At 45.1% G+C, this 18720-nt stretch overlaps 1 protein-coding gene across 1 annotated transcript in view; it reads left to right on the top strand.

The window, feature by feature from the left end:
* Window positions 1–18720, top strand: part of LOC139754115 (uncharacterized) — a 57408-nt gene that overhangs the window by 13489 nt on the left and 25199 nt on the right. The window contains 27 exon segments of the mRNA XM_071671204.1: window positions 248–310; window positions 497–665; window positions 1123–1195; window positions 1955–2110; window positions 2589–2753; window positions 3314–3460; window positions 4080–4242; window positions 4494–4786; window positions 4912–5094; window positions 5917–6009; window positions 6011–6082; window positions 7185–7339; window positions 7652–7766; window positions 8005–8108; window positions 8972–9159; window positions 9953–10090; window positions 11296–11571; window positions 12013–12164; window positions 12490–12684; window positions 13589–13685; window positions 14230–14408; window positions 14959–15164; window positions 15949–16096; window positions 16833–17086; window positions 17514–17616; window positions 17916–18091; window positions 18297–18486. Coding sequence (XP_071527305.1) covers window positions 248–310; window positions 497–665; window positions 1123–1195; window positions 1955–2110; window positions 2589–2753; window positions 3314–3460; window positions 4080–4242; window positions 4494–4786; window positions 4912–5094; window positions 5917–6009; window positions 6011–6082; window positions 7185–7339; window positions 7652–7766; window positions 8005–8108; window positions 8972–9159; window positions 9953–10090; window positions 11296–11571; window positions 12013–12164; window positions 12490–12684; window positions 13589–13685; window positions 14230–14408; window positions 14959–15164; window positions 15949–16096; window positions 16833–17086; window positions 17514–17616; window positions 17916–18091; window positions 18297–18486 — 4253 coding nt within the window.

Here is an 18720-nt window from a genome sequence, read left to right as displayed (position 1 = left end):
ACAGTTTCATCATTTGCTTTATTGAAATATATGAAAAAAGATCCTGGAGGCTTATTCTGTTTAATTCTCATGAAACAGAATTCTGATATATTTTAAGGAATTCAAAGCCACAAGTATTGTGTGTATCGTGCTTGTTGCCTGTCCCGCATGTGCCGGAGGGCAAGCTCACCCGTTGTCAACCCGAATGTTGTTCATCGAAGTGACAGACGATCGCAAGAAAACATCCTGGTTCTCATTTGTCTTTCAGATCTGCAAGAAGCCACCGAGTCGACGGCCCTCACGTACGAGACAGTGCCATACGACGAGGAAGGTAAATGATGAGTGTTTAGTTGCTGATGTAGTGAAGCACACGAAGATATTTAATGTTTCACTTGTTAAGATACAGCAGAGGAGCCATAGCCACATGCGACTGGCGTCTCTGCCCTCAACATCTGTAATGACTAATTATTTCCTCAAGAAAATCACGAGTTTCTTTGTGACGACTTTATCGCCACAGGCGAAGACGTAGACGTGTCGGAGATACTGAAGGAGGTGTGCTCGACGGAGGGTGAGGGGCGTCTCACGGCCGGGCTCTTGCAGAAGATGTCGCAGTTGATTCACGCCCTCGCTCGCACGACCACCGAGCTGCCGCCAGACCTCACCAGCACCTGTCCCGTCAACGTCAGGTACTACTACTTCCACACGAACGACTTCCACTCGCTGTTCACAGGATTGATTAATATCTTCATTTCTCGAGGATCTGTGAATGATCGCTCTTTATAGCGTTAACTCTGTCCCCTTAAAGAATGTTCATTTTTTCGGCATAAAAGTCAGTCATAAAAACTTTAAACACACGTAAACGCTGCATTAAAGTGTATACTTACCAAACATCGAGCGATAGAAGTATCCAGAGTATGTGCGGAAGTTGAAGTGTTGCACCATCGCCAGGTGTAGTTGTGTCAGACAACCATGATGTAATGTTTAGATTCTTCACTGCGAAATAGACTGAATGATTGGCCGATGAAACACAGATAAAATCACAAACCTTTAACATCATAATGCTGGAGGTGTCTGTTCTTCATTTCCCCCACTGTGATCTGCACATATACACTTTTAATGGTATCTGATTCTTTCATGTTGCAGACGGATGGTGGCGCTCTCGTCGGCGGTGGTAGGCGGGCCACGCAGCCTCCACTTCTTTGTCTCCCAGCTGGCTGTGAGTACCTCATGTTGTTGTTTGCTTCGCCAGGTCTCCCCGCCTGGGGCGGGCCATTTGTGTAATGACTGTTCGTTCTCTGTTTCTGAGTACATCCGCTCGGCTGAGGCCCGCTCCCTACCTAATAACAGCGCAGCTGAAGTAATGCAACTGGATATACAAACAAATCACATGACCAGTTTGTTTGGATGACTGCATTTTCCAGAGTTCAAACTGACAATGGCCCACTGTATAGCGACAAAGAACCGTTTCATATTTGATTATGTACAATGTAAATGTGGATCAATGGTTTGCCAGTACCCATGCTTTCCCGCTTAATGAGTGACACAGCTCATAGAAAATTAAGAGGATTTTTTCTGCAGATTAAAACGCATAGTACGTAAACTGTAACAATAACAGTATATTTTTGACTGGGTCACTTTTCACTATTCGAGTTTTGTGTGAAGAACTTGTTGATCACACTTTACCCTTGCCTCCACCTACAATCATCAAACTAGATAGATATAAGCTTTGCATGAAGGAGTACAAGTTTCTTTTCAGTAATGAGCATTACTTCTGCACAGCGACGGGAAATTCCATCTGCCGTGTTGAGTAATCTCTAAAATGGAGTTCTGGGAAATCAAACTCCTTACCCATTAAACACTTTTAGAAGTGTGGAAAACATAGCATCTGTACAGTTTGTCCTGTAGGAGTTAAATGATATATTTCACCATTCTAAAAGTGTTCTGTGGACATTTAGACGACAATATGAACTGACAGGAACTCTCGCGAGATCCAGAGGACCCCATCAGTCTGGGAGAGGACTATCTGTTTACTCTGGCACTGCGCTGTCTGGTTCGCCCGGACCACCACACCCGCCACCGCCTGCCCCAAGACTTTTTCGACCGCAGGGAGAACCAAATGGTGTACGAGGAGGTAAGCGTGAGGTGTGTACAGCATAGCTAAACAACAGATCAGAGAGGGGGGGGAAACAGGCAGAGGATCTCGACAGTTAAGGGTGGAGTATTTCGTCACATGAGAGGATATAGAAGACAATATCTACAGTCTAAGGAAACGTGCATTTGTGTGGGTGAAATATGCCTCGAAATTCTGATGCCTTTAGTTAGTTAAAGTCTGAATCATTGGGTTTGGTTCCAGTAAGTTGAAGCACCACATTCAGGTACGATATCACAATATCTAAAGTTAATGCCACGCAGCTTATGCAACACTATCAAACGATACACTGAATGCTGTGTGTTCATCAGCATGCACTTGTAAATATTTTTGTTTAGTGTCATCACTGGTATGAATTGTCAGTCATAACGTAATATTGTGCCTTTAAATACCCAATATATATAAAAGCTTTCATACTTTTGTTATAGTGATATAATCACTTGTCTGGTGCCATCGGCAGCTTGTGGACTTCCTACTGCAGCAGACTTCTCCTGCGGTGGCGGGTGTAGCAGCCATGCTGGAGGGTCTGAAGGAGGTGTCGCCACAGCTGTTCCTACGACTGCTAAAGAAGAGCGGCCCCCACCTATCCCCAGAGGCTGCCTGCCTCCACGGCGACCACGCAGAGGTCACGCTCATTAACCTTACAGTTAACCTAATTCACATCACGAAAAATGGCTTTAGAATACCCGATGACGAAGAACAGTCCTTTAATCTTAAAAGACGATAAAGACAACCTCTGACGCATCAAATATTTCATTGTAATCAGGGAGTGAGTTAGTTGCTTTATGGCCACACACTGTCTCCTCCATGAGAACCTCCCAACACTAGGTAGGACTTTTTATGGAAGCATTCAGTTGTGGCTGAAAGATTTACCTCAAGGAATGAATTATTATATGGAACAAAAAGTCGTGGAACTGTCTCGTATGGTAACATTAGACCATGGGTAAGCTGCGTGCAACAGTTGTTTTAGGATTACAAATGCGACGTGTACTCACAAACTGTGTGTCCCTTTCGTCTTTAAAATCACAGGACTGTGATTCAGGTCTCATGAATCAGTTCCTTTGATTATCATCTATTTTCTTACAGTTATTTTCACGTAGCATTTTGTCCGTGGCTACGTTCCTGCCATGACATAAACGCCTAATAGTACAGGAGAGGTGGGATGTCATAGGTTGATGGTTGCAGGCGGTGCGGTTGCTACGAGGTGTGAGCGGGCTGGGCGTCCGGCCCGAGGGCTATGTGGCCTCCCTGCGTCCCTGTTTCGAGAACGACAACGTGGATGTGGTGGTGGCCGCCATGGACACCCTGGCCACCGCTAACTGTGACGTAGAGGTAAGGCGTGTGTGAGGGATCAGCGGCCGGAGAGGAGGATGGAGAAAGGTATTAAATAAAGGGGATTAATTTTGGGTCGAAATTAGTCTCGGAAGGAGAGGCAGAGGGAGGTAAGAAAATGCGTTAGTCCTATTTCTTCCTGCATTGCTTTAAAACATAATAAAGATCTGATACTGTGGACTTCGCAGTGCTAGATGTGTATCATATCATCCTCAGTGACTTAATTTTGAGTTATGTGACCACACCTATTTATGTAGAGGTCTACTAAGAGATGTTACGAAGTTGGACGCTTTCTTTCATCCATCAAGACATGATGGTACGATCCTTGGATGTGATGGCGCGACATTTGAGGAGTCAGACCCTTATACCCATGGGTTGTACCGCTGTACTCAAGAGTCATACAGGCCTGCTCAAAAAGTATCATTCCAGTCAGGTCGCTCAAGCAGCAACAAAGTGTAACCGACAGAAGAAAGAAAAGATATTCTGCTTCCTGCAAGGAGTAAAACTGAACGAGCACGGGTTACTGCCTCCAGTAATGAATAAAATCAACGTCTCCGCCTTTAATAATGTCTGTAGCAGTGAAGGTGATCCTCAACCATGTCTCGTCTCTCTACCACAGGGCGCGACGGAGTTGCAGAAGCTAGGTCTAGAGAGCACATCCGACCCTGAGATTCGTATCGCATCTTATCGCGGGCTGGTGCACTGCATCCCCCTGCGTCCCCACCTTCTGGATTCCGTCGCCAAGGCTCTCGATCCCAAAGACGACGCCTTTTCGACCCAAGGTACTACGTCCCATCACTTGTACTGTAACGCTTCTCACTGAATTACTACGTTGTAATATATGTTCACATATTTTTTTGTTAGGATTTTCCACGCTGTAGGCATTGCTGTTGATTCAGATTCTAACGGTTCTTCATACACAATTAAGAAACGTAAACTAATTTTCTTAAGAACATTCTGGGTTTCGTTTGATCTTTAGTGAGGCAGAACTTGAGCTTCAGTTTATCAGTAACTTTAAAATTTTCTTCGGCAGTTGCGTCTTATGTGTGGAGTCACGTCCAGTCAGTGGTGTCATCGGACGACCCCAGCATGATGACGCTCCGCGAGCTCCTGGCTGCTGCTGAGGTCGTGTCTGAGGTCCCGGACCCCGTATGGTACGACCCGCGACAGCACTCACGACACCTGTCCCGCACGGTCCACGTGGACGCCCGAACGGCTCTGACGCTGTCAGCGGATCTAGTGTGGGGCAGGTATTCCCCGGCGCCCCGGGCTCTCTACCTCAACTTAGCTCTCCATCATGATGGAGCAACTCATCAAGTGGCGCAGGTACTTCACACAGTCATTTGACAACCTTGTGTTTTGCTAAGGTGTGTACTGGAGGATGACTCGATTATAATGATCAGAGAAAATGTAATCGTTTTGATCACATAACTCGATTTCCTCCCGTTGAGATGGTGGTGCGCGTGACGGGGCTGGAGGCGATGCTCCTGAGTGTTCCAGGGATGGAAAGCCTGCTGACCACCTCCACCACTGTCGCCGCCCAGCTGTGGTCGAGCGTCTCCAACCTCGCTCACGGCTCCTCCAGAAGCAAGAGGGAGGTCACGCAAGAACAAGTCGCAGAGTTCATTGAGCAGGTGAATCGTTAAGGTGTTGTTGTGTTTCCTTTCCTTGACGTCGATAATGTTGATATTAAGGTATTTCTTTTTTTTTCTACCAGAAACATAGTACTACTTTATATGAGGATGAACGGCTGGGCTTGGCTGCTGGTCGTCCTGCTAAGCCCGAGATTTGAACTTAGGCTGGCTGGCCCGTACGTGAATTAATAATAACCACTACACCACGTAAGCCTATACTACACTGTCTGCGTAAAGGCCAGACAGTCATACCGAAAGGTCGTACCGTCGTGCTAAAAATATCTTACCGTCTTGCTCAAGGATCGTACCGTCGTGCTATAAAGGATCGCACCGTCTTGCTCAAGGATCGTACCGTCGCGCTATAAAAGGATCGCACCGTCTTGCTCAAGGATCGTACCGTCGCGCTATAAAGGATCGCACCGTTTTGCTCAAGGATCGTACCGTCGTGCTATAGAGGATCATACCGTCTTGCTCAAGGGTCGTATCGTCGGGCTCAAAGAGTGAAGGAAATATGAAAGTTTCATTACTTACTATACCAATGTCACCAGTCATTAGAGACAATATTATCGTCTACAAAATCTTGCATTCATTTACGAAAAAAACAAACACTAAAAGCAATACACATGACGACTAGGCTCGCTGCACCTCAAAAGCGACTAGGCTCGCTGCACCTCAAAAGTAACTAGGCTCTTTCGAACGTTATTCCCAGACCAGCACCCACCACCTGCGGCTTGTAAAACAATTGAAGCGTTACTACAGATCTCTGAAGATGAACTGGACGATATATCATGGTCTTAATTCACCAGTGTCTCCCCTGGACAGGTTATGTCGAGGATTCCGGCGGAGTATCGAGCTGGAACTTCCAGTCTGGAGGTGTCGCTCCGCCTCCTGGACACACACGCTTTCCACGTCCGCCTTGGCTGACCTACGGTACGGCTCCCCGCTGGATGCCCTCGTCAGGCACCTCCAGTCTCCTCTCCAGGCAACGGTAGGTGGCGCAGGACTAAAATACAATACTAACAAATTCTAATACATATATTCTTTTTCATCCTAACATCACTGACGTTCGTGTTGTAGCTTAACCACACAAGAAACGTTTACATTCTTGTGAATCACGGGAATCTTGTGCTTGGTGCCACACATTTCCCTGGATGACACAAACGTCGTGACTTAAAAAAAAAAAACCACCGAAAAAGACTATATATAAGAAGCTCTACATTCCTAATCAAAGGTATTCACGTGTATTCGCTTAAGGTCATCCATCCGTACACACGGTGTATGATAATTATCTTAAATAATTTATCATAGGATGAGACAAGATGTGAATGATTTACTATTTACTGGTCTTGTTCCCACACACATCACACTCTCACACAACCTCCTGCACAGTCAGTAACACTGTCTCAGACGAAGAGGTACGTCTGCCACCGCTGGGCGCGCTATGTGCTCTGGGACATTGTTTGGTTAATTCTTTCCTCCAGTCCAGCGCGATGCTTTGTTGCGATAAGACTTCTTCCTCAGCCCAATCCCGAACAGAAGCTGCAAGGTGTTAGTTAGTTAGATCCGGACTGGGAGCATGCCATTTATGCACACCACGCCTCCCGCTCAGTCGTCCAAAGATATTGGCATGCATCTACGTCCGCACATCATTAGATGAATAAATAGTGTCCTGCTCTGCGTGAAATATGGTGTCGGTGTTTATTCCACTAGGAGCACATCTTGCGCCCGGCAGTTGGCCAACATACCTGTTCGTCAAGAGAGAGGCGACTAAGGAAGGTGGGAGCGGGGGGGCTGGAAATCCTTCACTCCCCTTATCCTTTTCATTTTCAAATTACAGGAGTCACACGAGGACTCTGTTCCTGACGCTACCTCGCAAAGCGGGAAAAGCGAGAAGACATGGAAAAAAACTTTCTTTTCTACCCTTACCAGACTCTGATTTTCATAACAAGAATTAAATCATTTAAAATATATATCCATACTACTCTACTCTTTCACTTCGCCTCCGTCACTTCACTCACCCTCCCCCCATAACATGGCCCCAAACTGTGCCAGCCACCACGTAGTATCTGGCATGTGGCGCCTCCCCACAGTTCCTGGCCCTGGCCCCGCTGCTGGACAACACGCTCACCATGGCCACCTCCTCAGGAGTGCCCGTGGCCTTGGAGCTCAGCGGCGTCGGAGGCTTCCAGGCTATGGCTAAGCACTTCATTCGGGACGATGTCGGCTTCTTGAACTTCGTGGCCAGGTAAGCTCAGGAAGTTCCGCAGTGTGTGTCTCTCTAAGCGCTCCTAAAAAGCGTCGAAAATCATTTGGGTCGATAGGCTGATATTTGAGATACGCTTGACAATCATATCACGAAAACTTTTTCATTTAGTTGCTATTCATAAACAAAATAATTCTAATCAAATTAACATTGTTTTTATATCAATGCAAGATTATAGATATAATAATCTTTTTGATAAATGAGAAAGAAGAAAAAAAAAAGATCGATGCTTCATAACGCACTAGAGTGACTATAAACATTCGTTGAAACCTTTACCGCTGTTGATGCCGGCAGCGGCGGAGTGTCGGTATGGACGCGGGTGACGGTGGGACATAGGCGTCCGCCTGCCCTCGCCAGCCACGTCCTGTGGTCCCTGGATGTTCCCGTCAGCGCCAGCTACGAGTATGAGGTCAAAGGCCATACATGTATTGGGCGTTTACATTTTGTGTCGTCTTCTTGACACCAGTATTGCCTTTATTCTGTATTTCCCTTAATGTTCAACTGCACAACACTGTATATTTTAGAATATATGGCACAGAAATCGATAAAATCAAGCTATGGTCAATGGATGAACATATCATGACTCTAAGACTTTGGTGGCATGATGCAAAAAAGCTGAGTAACGTAACTTGAAGATGTTTGTACAGGCCTCGAAGACAAGGGTAAGCGTGCAGGTGCCCGAGGACTGGACGGGTCGCTGCTTGCAGCTACGACGAGATGTTACGCTCAACGGCAACACCCTACAACTCAGGTTCTGACTAGGAGACTCTCTCTCCTTCTTCATTAAAGTTACAAGTTCTTCCATCTAAAGCTTTCAAGCAGTTGTTAAGCCTTTGAGAAAAAGTATTTAGATTCTATCCATATAGTTTTTTGATGAACTTCTGTAAGCTTTACTTTCAGTATAGTTTTCTTTTTCTTCGCTTCACTATTACTTGTTTTTTTTTGTCAGTATTAACCCCTCGGAAAGTCTTGAGTCGGCAGCTTAGAATGATTTAATCACGTTGGCAAATCAAGATTTCATTTCCGTACTATAGACGGGGTTTGTTTTATTTCCTTTACGTTCAAACGGTCGAGGAAAGAAACGTGTTGTATGCAAACTAGTTTGTACAAGATCATTTTGTAGTCCAGTATTTCTTTATTTGGAGAGCTTATGAGAACTGCTGATCTTTTTTCATTATTCAGCTTCAGATAGATTTCTACACTAATGACCGTAGTCTTATATCAACTGGAACTGAATGTATTTTGTCAATATATATGTATTGTTTATATAATTTCTTCTTCCGCAGATTGGAAGATGAAAAAATAGCTTAAAAAAGATTGCAAAATATACTCTACATGTATTTTTATACCCATGGAAATTATGGATACAAACAGATGCAAAATATTCTCACTGAACAAATTCGTTCATCAGAGCTTAGTTGTTCTATGACACGCTTATCTTTAAGGAGATATAATCTTTTTTTCTCACATCTTTGTAAATAGATTTTCTTTTCCTGGGTTATCCCCATATTCTCAATGCACTGTGTATTGTAATTAAAAGGACGATTTACAGTCAAACCTAAAACTGCAGTAAACTCGTTGTTTCTAACGCTAGACACCTGCGTCCACCAACAGAGCGACCCAAGACTGCCTGGGCACCGGGGGACCCATGGAGCTCTGTCTGGACACCTGGAGCAGAGACGAGACGCGGGAAGGCGCCGTAGGAGAGCCGGATGGCTGGCTGGCTCCTTACGCCTACTCTCTCAACCTACAAATGTCATTCTCGGGCGAGCCCGTCATCACTATTATCTCCATTCCAAATGGTGTGTACATCTTGGCTTAGCCCTCTGTACAGATCACAGTGTATCTAGTAACATGGAACAATCACATAACAAAGTGATGAAGCAATGTTACTAATTCTCAAGGACGCGGATTTCTCAGGAAAGGTTTGTCAAGGACGAGGATTTCCACATTTATTTGAATCATCAACCATGGGGTCATAGAACGTAATAGTGCAACAACTTTGATACTTGTACACCACTTCCCGCCCTAGCGAAGTGGCTCCAGATGACTGACCTGTAGAGTAAGATCTCGCTCTTGGCTCCTCCTTTGTTCCATCTTTTGGCAAGTATCAATCCAGAAGGAGGTTTTCATACCATCTTCCTCCTGTCCCTATTAGTCGTCTTCTACGACCAGCAGGAAATACGTGCGTCGTATTTTTTCTTCTCTATACCCAGAGATGATGTGTATTTACTCGAGGCAAAACCCACGGTAATTTTTGTTACACGGGAATGTCATTTACGGTTACTATTGTCATAACACAAACTATTACAACTTAATTTTTTTTTATGTAAGTCACTGTAAGTGATGCTGTGGTAAACTGCAGAAGTTTTTCTTGAAGTAAATATGAATTCTCCAATAAGCTGAGGTAAAATCGCTATCATTACGAAACATTTGTAGTTTTGTATTGCACGGTTGTGGTAAAATTTCCCGAAAATCTTGCATATAATGAATTTCACAGGTCCTTTGTTGAAGTGGGAGGTAAATAACTTTGTTCCCACGATAACTCGTGGTAAGGTAATTTCTCTGCCGTGCTTAAAGAAGACCTTATTACAGCAGGTGAGGTGCAGGTGACGCAGGTGGTCATGCAGGCTGGGGACCTCACGTACGAAGGCAACCTGGCGACGCAGCTCCTTCCCTCACCCTCCATCGCTGTCACCCTCAACTCTCCTGAACATTCCTACTTCCTTAAGGGTAACGCCATCAACGTTATTGATCTCTCTCGAACAAAGTTCTGTCTACTGTATTAGTCATGATATAAAAGTAGTTGTGTTAGTAACTGAAGTTGTAGATAGGAAAACGATAAGAAAAGCTAGGGCTGTGGTTCTTGGAGAGACGAGGTAGATAACCAGACAGGTGAGGCATAGTTTAGGATGGAGTGGATGAGTTATTTGTAGAGGACACTAAGGGTTTCTTTTATTTAAGACTGGTACTGGTAAGTGCTCTTAAAGCCTTTGGACTGTTCATGGCCTTTGTTGTGTTGTATATAGTGTTTGGAGTGAATGTCGTGTGTCTCATATGTGATACCCAGTATGGATGGATAGTGTTGTGCTGAGTGGTAAAGGAGCCGAGGTTATGGAAGGGTGTGTAGGATGGATTCATGTCTGTCCGGAGTTAAGGTGACGGTGGAAATACAAACATTTTGCTTTGAGTTAGCCAATGTTCTACAATCTTGTGACATAATTTTACCTGTTTCTTTCCGTCTGGGAAGTGTCATAATTTTCTGATGGGACTTCATCTACATATGAGACGATTTTCAGTAATGTATGTGGGAGGTAATGGAAGAATCATGCGAGAACAAAGTAAAGAGAGTTGAAGCCTGATTTTTGGGGAACTCTATAATGAGATGCTTAAGGATTTTGGAGGCGTCAAGTTTCTTTTGAGTGATGATCTGTTAAAAGGACTGTGGATCAGCTTTTCACGGAGTCTGAATACTAAAAACAACGGTGATATAGGGAGATAGAAGGAGATGGAGTTCAGTGGAGTGGAAGGTCTCAGGATGAGCACTAAGCTGGTAAGTTTCCAGATATTTGGGATTTTCTTGCGTAACCAGAAGCGATTGAAGGTATCTGTAAGCGCCAAAATGTCTCTCGCAGAAGCTGTCAATTCGTGCCGTAAGAGAGTTCTTGCCTTGCGAGTGTCACTGGCAGGGAAGAGTGTGGTCAGCAGTTGTTTCTGGTTGAACATTGCGTAGATTGTTCATGACTGTCCTGGTTAGAGGGTGTGGTTGGCTTGTTGCTGGTTTTCGTAGAGCGTCACGCGGGACTACGTCCGTTTTCTTTAGGATAAGGGATATTATCTTGGCGTTGGAAGCACTTCACATGTGATGGCTGGGTTGGTGTTGAGGATTTTCTTTCCCGTTTGTCACTGGAAATAAATTAAGACTGATGCTGGTGCAGGATTTGCTGGGTCGAGAGAGAGCATCACACAGATGGCTGGCCTGGAGATGGGGCTGGACAGAGCTCGTTACGGCCTCCGTCTACAGTTGTCCACGCCGCAGCTGGAGCGCCAGAGGGTGTGGAACCCGTCGGTCTTCCTCACCACGCCTGACCGGGGTGAGGAGGAGATTGTCAAGCTCTTCGTCTCAGTGAAAGACGAGGACTACGGAGTCTCCACAGAGTTCAGCTTTAGGACGTATGGAGCTGCCGCCGAGTACGTGGACCTTAGAATTGATGGTAAAGTTCCTAAACATTCTGTTTTTCAACAAATTCATTGTTAACGTCATGATATTCAATTATTTGAAATCTGTGAATATAAACTCTAGAAAAATGAATCAAAATGGTTATTTGTTACAACTAAATCCAGCTCAAACAAGAATACACAAGTACATCTATGGTTTCTTCTTTTTAATCAAGAATTTTCGTATTTCTGGTGAATTAACGGAACAATGCACTGGTTCACTGCGTTATTTACACCTTGGTCAGTGAACACGGTAGTACACACATCCACTAACACACTCCAGTAAATTTCCACCATGTTGATTAACGCAGCTGGTAAATAGGAGCAATGATTTAACCTCACTGGCGTGGCTATAGTGTCCCCTTAAATGTATATAGTTTATGAATTGGGTCGTGTCATCCGAGGTCAGCATACTGACGTGTCTTTGATGAGTTCAGGCGAGGTCATGGGTGGCGTGAGCAGTGAGGATGGGTCGCTGAGGATGATAGAGATGAGGTCACTTCGGGTCACCTGGCGAGGCCGGATCGACGTGGACACCATTGGACAGATTTACATTGCACGTCCTCCGCAAGGTCAAGGCTCCATAAAGGTAACAATTACAAGCCATCGGAGATGAAGAGGGATTAGTTTTGATAATTTCGTAGTTATCGAATGAACTCTCGTCACATATAAGTTGTCGAATAATACAAAAGGAATGCCAACACATAAAGACCAATTGGCTCCTCTTCGAGGATGTTTGTGATAACAGAAGACATTAGAAATAACGTTGAGAGTTGAAAAACAAGCAGATGACTTGAGAAGTTATGTCCATGAAATTTACAGCATCATTTTGTTAAGTCTGTGCATAACCTGAATGACTTGGTAGCCTACGGGCTCACGTTAGCGTCAAGGTCTAACGCACTGAATACTTCCAGGTAGGATGGGGTGAGGAGGAAGGCGAGCTTCAACTGAGTGTGGCTTTTGGTCCCGTGGTGACGTTCGTGTCCGGACCTCAACATGACCCTGGGGGTGCAGGTGGCACCTACTTCAAGATCGCCGTCAGCGCCGTCCAAAACAACACGTTAGGTCTGAGTGAAGGCTCCTTGGCCCTGCTGCTCGACGCTGGTCGAGTGAGTATGATACATGGCGATATATATATATATATATATATATATATATATATATATATATATATATATATATATATATATATATATATATATATATATATATATATATAAAGACACCGTATGTGTAATTATAAAAACCCTTCGATATCATAAAAAAAAGCAAAGATTTAAGTCATTTTAAGATGGTGTTGCCATACATAACGTAGGGCAGATGCCTGGCTCATATGGATGAAAGTACAAAAAGTGTTAGGCCACGAATGAGGTGGACAGATGCAACAAGTGAACTACAGAAGATCTAAAGTTCTTTCTGGTGATGGCTGAGGAGGACTTTGTTCAGATCAACCCACAGAGCAAAATGAGAAGTTCAAATTTTGTTCACTTTGGCATCGCGGACTTGGGTCATGACGGACACACTTGATATATGCAAAAATACTTTTTTTTTCCTATGTGTTTTCAGCGTCTGTTAGTATTCTTGGTGCTTGAGTGTCCTTCGGTAAGAACTCCTTCAGGAAGAACTGAAGTCTACAAAGTTCCTGTCATCTTCCCTATCAACTAGTCCTTGAATTATACTTCTATCCGGTATATCTCCACCTTTTACTTTTATCATATATCTGCCATTCGGTCAGATGAAGTCTTTCCAGCAGTAGTCTCCACTGGAACAAGCAGGTGTATGAATACTTTCACAGTAACTTCTGCCTTTGTCTCTCTTCAGTTTCTATCTACCTGCGCCACTCTCCTGCTCCTTACACCTTTACAGTTGAATCATTTCAATGGCACAACTTGTTATTGGTTCACTTCAGAGAAGAGGTCGCTTTGAAGATAGAGCCCCACGTGTAGCCACCACTTGTATCTAACCATATGTGTTGAACTTATATATTATTTCAAGGCTTACTTTTCTCCCTAGGTAGATGTGAGCCTAAGCTTTGGTCTCTCCGAAACAGGAGGGTTCAAATTTTCACACACTTACAATGGACCTCTGGACTTTAAGACCTCTGCAAGCGGTAAGTTTTAGGTTCTGAGTGGACCAGTTAGTCACAGAGGTTCGAGGCTCATGGTAAAGTTATCAAAATCACTGATGAAAAACGTTCTTGCTGCGTTCTTGAATAAATCAGGTATTTTTGCTTGTCATGTGATACATAATGTTCCCATTATCTTTGCCCTTGTTACATAAAAACATAAAAGTTTCATATATTTGTAAACGTGTATATTATCTTTTTATCTATTATACTTTGTCGCTGTCTCCAGCGTTAGCGAGGTAGCGCAAGACACAGACGAAAGAATGGCCCAACATACCCACATACACACGTATATACATACACTTGCTACGTAAAATCCATCAGATAATTTCAACTGCAGCCCATGACAAATCTCGCGTTGGCACATCTTCACTACAGTACACACGATAATAACACGGACATTGAGGAACTGACTGGTGAAATCTCAAGATTTCATCTAAACCCGACTTGAAATGGTACTGAAACATGATACTGTGCTACGCTACACGTTATCTTGCCATACGTGTGTTCACATGTGTATCTATTCCAGTGCTTTACGTTCCGATGGAGATTGCCTGGGCAGCCGAGCATGAGCTGGTGATGAGAGAGGACGAACTGCGCCACAGCTTGAACGTGTCTTGGTCGGCGCACCCCAAGGATACAATCTCCACCCTCCTCTACTACGTCAGAAACTCCGACGCACATCTCGACGTCTCTCTAAGGGCCTTGGTAGGCTTACTTTCGTAGCTGTCACGTTTCCCCTCCCTGGCCCAGGGTACTGTCTTTTCTTTTCGGCCTCACACCTTCATGTCGACTACTGTACCTCAACCCACGACAACCTCACGTACAGCACTTCATAACATTCGACTCACACGACTTTCTATCCCAAATCTCTACATTCTCCTTCTCCAGACACGAGGAAGCGTAACAAAATCGTGTCAGTCTGACGCTACATAGTAACGGCATCAATGGTTTACTCTAGAAGCTGAATTGATATCAATGATCTAGACTCTAGAGCAATAGAAGGAGCCAAGCGACGAGCGCTCATCCTCTTTGAAGGATCAGGTTCTCTTCCTGCCGCTACCTCGCTATCACGAGAAACAGCTAACAAGTACTGAACACAGGGAAGTTCATGTGTAATAAACCTCCTGGGATTTTACGAGAGGGTGAGCTCTATGTTAGACAAAAAGGGAAGGCTGGGAGGATTTTTTTTTGTACCTGGACTGCCATGAAACGCTTGACACTGTATCGCTAATTCTCACATTTGAACTTGCGGCAGGTGGCGTACCCGGGGCAGCTGGTGGAGGTGGAGCATACGGTGACCGAGGCGCGAGGTGGTAGCTACAAGAGCAAGCTTATGGTTCGCCTGGAACCCGGCAGGACCTTGAACATGGACACCATCTTTATCACCCGCTCCGACCAAGAGGCCATTTCTTATGGCATCTCCAACACCGTCAGGCTAGATTCCTGGATCACTCCACTCAGGTGAGCGATGGACGCTGCTCGCTCCAGTCAGAGCAGTCATAAGAGGTGGGTTAAGTTGCTTCAATGTCATATGGTCAACCATGTTCTGATGCCCTCCTACAGTGGGGGGTCTGTTTCGAATCTGTCTCACAGAGTAATACAAGTCGGATCAGTTCTTTGATTTCAGGAGGGTTGAGTTGGATCATTTATCACAGGAGTGGTGTTGGATCCTTTTCCGAAGGTAGTTGGATCATTTTTTATATGGTTCAGACCATGAGTGACGTTGTATCAGCCTTTTGAAATGACTGAAGCTGTCCTTAGTAGGTGAGTCAAATTGGACTTGTTTTCTATGCCGAAAAAAAAGTTGGTACCACTTCTTTCAGACATATCAAGTGAGATCAGTTTTCTGATGGAGTGAAGTCACCTAATGTTGGTAACTTACACTCGGTCACTAATAGACCTTCTGGATGATACAGTTTGCAGCTCTCCCCTAAGAGTTCTTGTTAATCTTGAAACAACTTTATCACGTCACCAAGTGTGAACCAAGACTCCAAATTAAGTAAAAACACTCCCTTCTGTACGTCATGTTGCCCGTCACAACATAAAGATAGAGAAAAGACGACCACATTAAACTGATCTTCTTTCATACTTAATATCACAGTTTCAGCAACGTAACGTCAGGGGGAAAAAATAAAATAAAAAAGAACGAACACATATGTAGTCTTTAGCTTTCTTGTACGTCCGGACACCAGAGACGGAGTGAATGATGATAGTAAACGTGTGTGTGTTTTCCTTCCTGATGTAGCGTGGTGGGGACGGTCAACTGCCTGGGGCTGGGTCAGTGCTCTGTGATGGTCGCAGCTGACATAGCCGGAGACCAGCTGATGGACGTGGAGTTGCAGCACACGGCAGCGGCCGGCGTCTCCAGGACAGACGTCAAAATCATTATCACCGTAAGAGCCCAACATCTTGAACAGCTTCTGCTTTACTACTATCATGTATCGAGTTATGTCCATTAGGAATTTAGGATCCTAACACTGTCCACTATGAGATAACGCAGATGACCTCACGGACCATAAGGTCTTCTGTTACCCGTCTTTCCCTTGTGCTTCTATGTGCTCTTGCGAGCCGACCCTGTTAGAGAACTCACACGCTACAACCATTGAGACTTTGCTTAAGCTACTGCCCATAGTGTAGGCACAGTACTGTCGTCAGGTCTGGCAGAAAATGCATTCTTGTTGGATATATACATATACATATACATATATATATATATATATATATATATATATATATAGACAAGGAGTTCCTGGCCTCCACCGCTGGTGCCAGCCCTCTGCGCACACCTGTTACAGACTCACGACACTGGTTGCTCGAAGACCAACACGTGCTAATCGTAGGCCAACGCTTCCATACCTGTTACAAGATGTATTACCCTAAAGACAGATGTTCCACGTCTGTCACAAGACGTGTTAATTCTAAGACCATTTGCCATGTTTGTTACATGACCTAGAATGACGAGACTTAAATCTGCAGTGCCAACAGTGTTTCAGCGCACAACTTCTATGTTGACAGTGTCGCATCGTTTGCAAAAACTTGTCACCGTGTACAACCCCAGTAACATCGCAGCCACAACTAACAAGGGCGTCTCAGAAACCAATACCTTTCACTGTCATTCCTCTTCTCCAGGACTGGGTCGACGGGAGAGTATCACTGGACACGGCCTATAAGGTCGGCTACTACGACCTGAAGTGGCGGGGCTCAATATGGGCGTGGGATCGACTGGTGCAGGGGCGGGCGGAGGTGGACCTGACTGCTATGGAAGTGGCCGCCACGGAGATGGTGATCCAGGAACTGTTGGAGGAAGGCCAGCTGGGAGCACTCACTCACATCTACAACGGCACCGTCACCCTCAACCACGACGCCAGGACCCTGCATGTCAGGTCGGTGGATGTTGTGAAGGGGTGGCGAATTCTGTGGTGGTCGGTAGGCTCGGTGTTGGCCAATGGTTGTGATGATTGTTGGTGGATGTGTGTGTGGTGGTTACGATACTTTAGACGAGATATTGCCAGTGGGGCGGGGCTACCGTGTGGCGTTCAATTGCAGGAATATCTAGTGTTATGAAGAAAGAGTTATGTGTTATGTGTGAAATGGAAAGACTGTATGGACTGAGAGCTAGCATGCAACGCGTGCAGAATGAAAAGACAGCTACCTGGGCCAAAAGCGTGAAGCTTAACAGCCACTGAAGTCGGTAGGTGTGTTGTTGTTTGGTATGTGTGTGGTGGTAGGTTGTGGCGTTGTTTGGTAAGTGTGGTGGTGGGTGTGGTCGTATCACAGGAGCAGCACTAACCCTTGGCTGATGCCCGACAGGCAGGAGGTGCGAGTGAGCCAGGAGGGCGGGAACCAGCTGTGGGCCGCGGTGGTGCAAGGACGAGCTGGAGAAGCTATACTCAACAGCCGTCATTTCGCCAAGGTACTTAACCTCACCGGTAAAGAATGCTGAAGTTGTTTACTATCGTATTTCACGGCAGAACAGTAAGAATGCTCCTTCATTTAGTCATCAGGCACTTCAGTAAGTTGGGGCAACACGTTCTCCTGGGTGAAGACATTTCGAAAGGCTTCTTTTCCTTCTTGTCGAGAATCGAAATGATAGTCTTTCTTCAGATTATGCGAGAAACAACTGTAGCCAGATCACTGTGAAGGTGAAGATACAAATAATGTTACAGTGTCCCCTGCCTGACTCGCTTCTAATATAACATATTGTTCCTGAAGGCGACGCTGATGACACCGACGGGGATGTACTACACTGCCAGCGGGGACGTGAGCTCGCAGGTGTCCGAGTCGAAGTCCGTGGTGGCAGCGGTGAGTCTGACGGGTGGGGCTGGACCCAACACCACCTACCTCTTCTCCTGGAACCTCGACTACAAGCAGCCTCACACGAATGCTAAGTAAGTCTCGAGAACATCATTACGATAACCAATCACTTCTTTGTGCATAGCTAAGGAACCTATCTACCTGCAATTTTACCTCAGCGTAGGTATTCGAACGAGAATATGTTTACTAACTCCAGCGTATAAGTCTTTCATGAGTACATAAGTAGAACGAAACTCTGCCAACTGTTTTACGAACACTGACTCAACACTACTGCCGCAGTTTGACGGCGCTGAGCGTGGAAGATGTGGTGGAGGGGGAGCCGATGCTGATGAACCTGGAGACTTTACTGAGGGCAAACACGCCCGCGACCGGAGAGGTCAAGCTCAACATCAAGGTCAAGACGACTCTACAGACCTCACTCGACGGTGAAGAGGACGCAAGCACAACCAGCGAGAAGACTGATGTTGATGTTAGTTCATATCATTCTTAATGTTCTTGTGAAGATTTTTACACGAATATATCCTGAGCAGATTAGATATATAAACTAATATTCTTACGCGTAGATGTCGCTCCACAATTCTATAAATCGTCAGCAGCATCGTATTTTCTAGTCTCCTAAGGGTAAGCCACATGAGTCCTGGATTACATGTGGTGACAGTAGGTGGACTTGTGAAGACGATTTTAGCCTAAGGCATCACTAAGG

This window comes from Panulirus ornatus, chromosome 16 (genome assembly GCF_036320965.1).
Source record: "Panulirus ornatus isolate Po-2019 chromosome 16, ASM3632096v1, whole genome shotgun sequence".
Taxonomy (NCBI): Eukaryota; Metazoa; Arthropoda; class Malacostraca; order Decapoda; family Palinuridae; genus Panulirus; species Panulirus ornatus.
The sequence above is the reverse complement of the archived record's forward strand: the minus strand, read 5'-3'. Positions and strand labels throughout refer to the sequence as shown.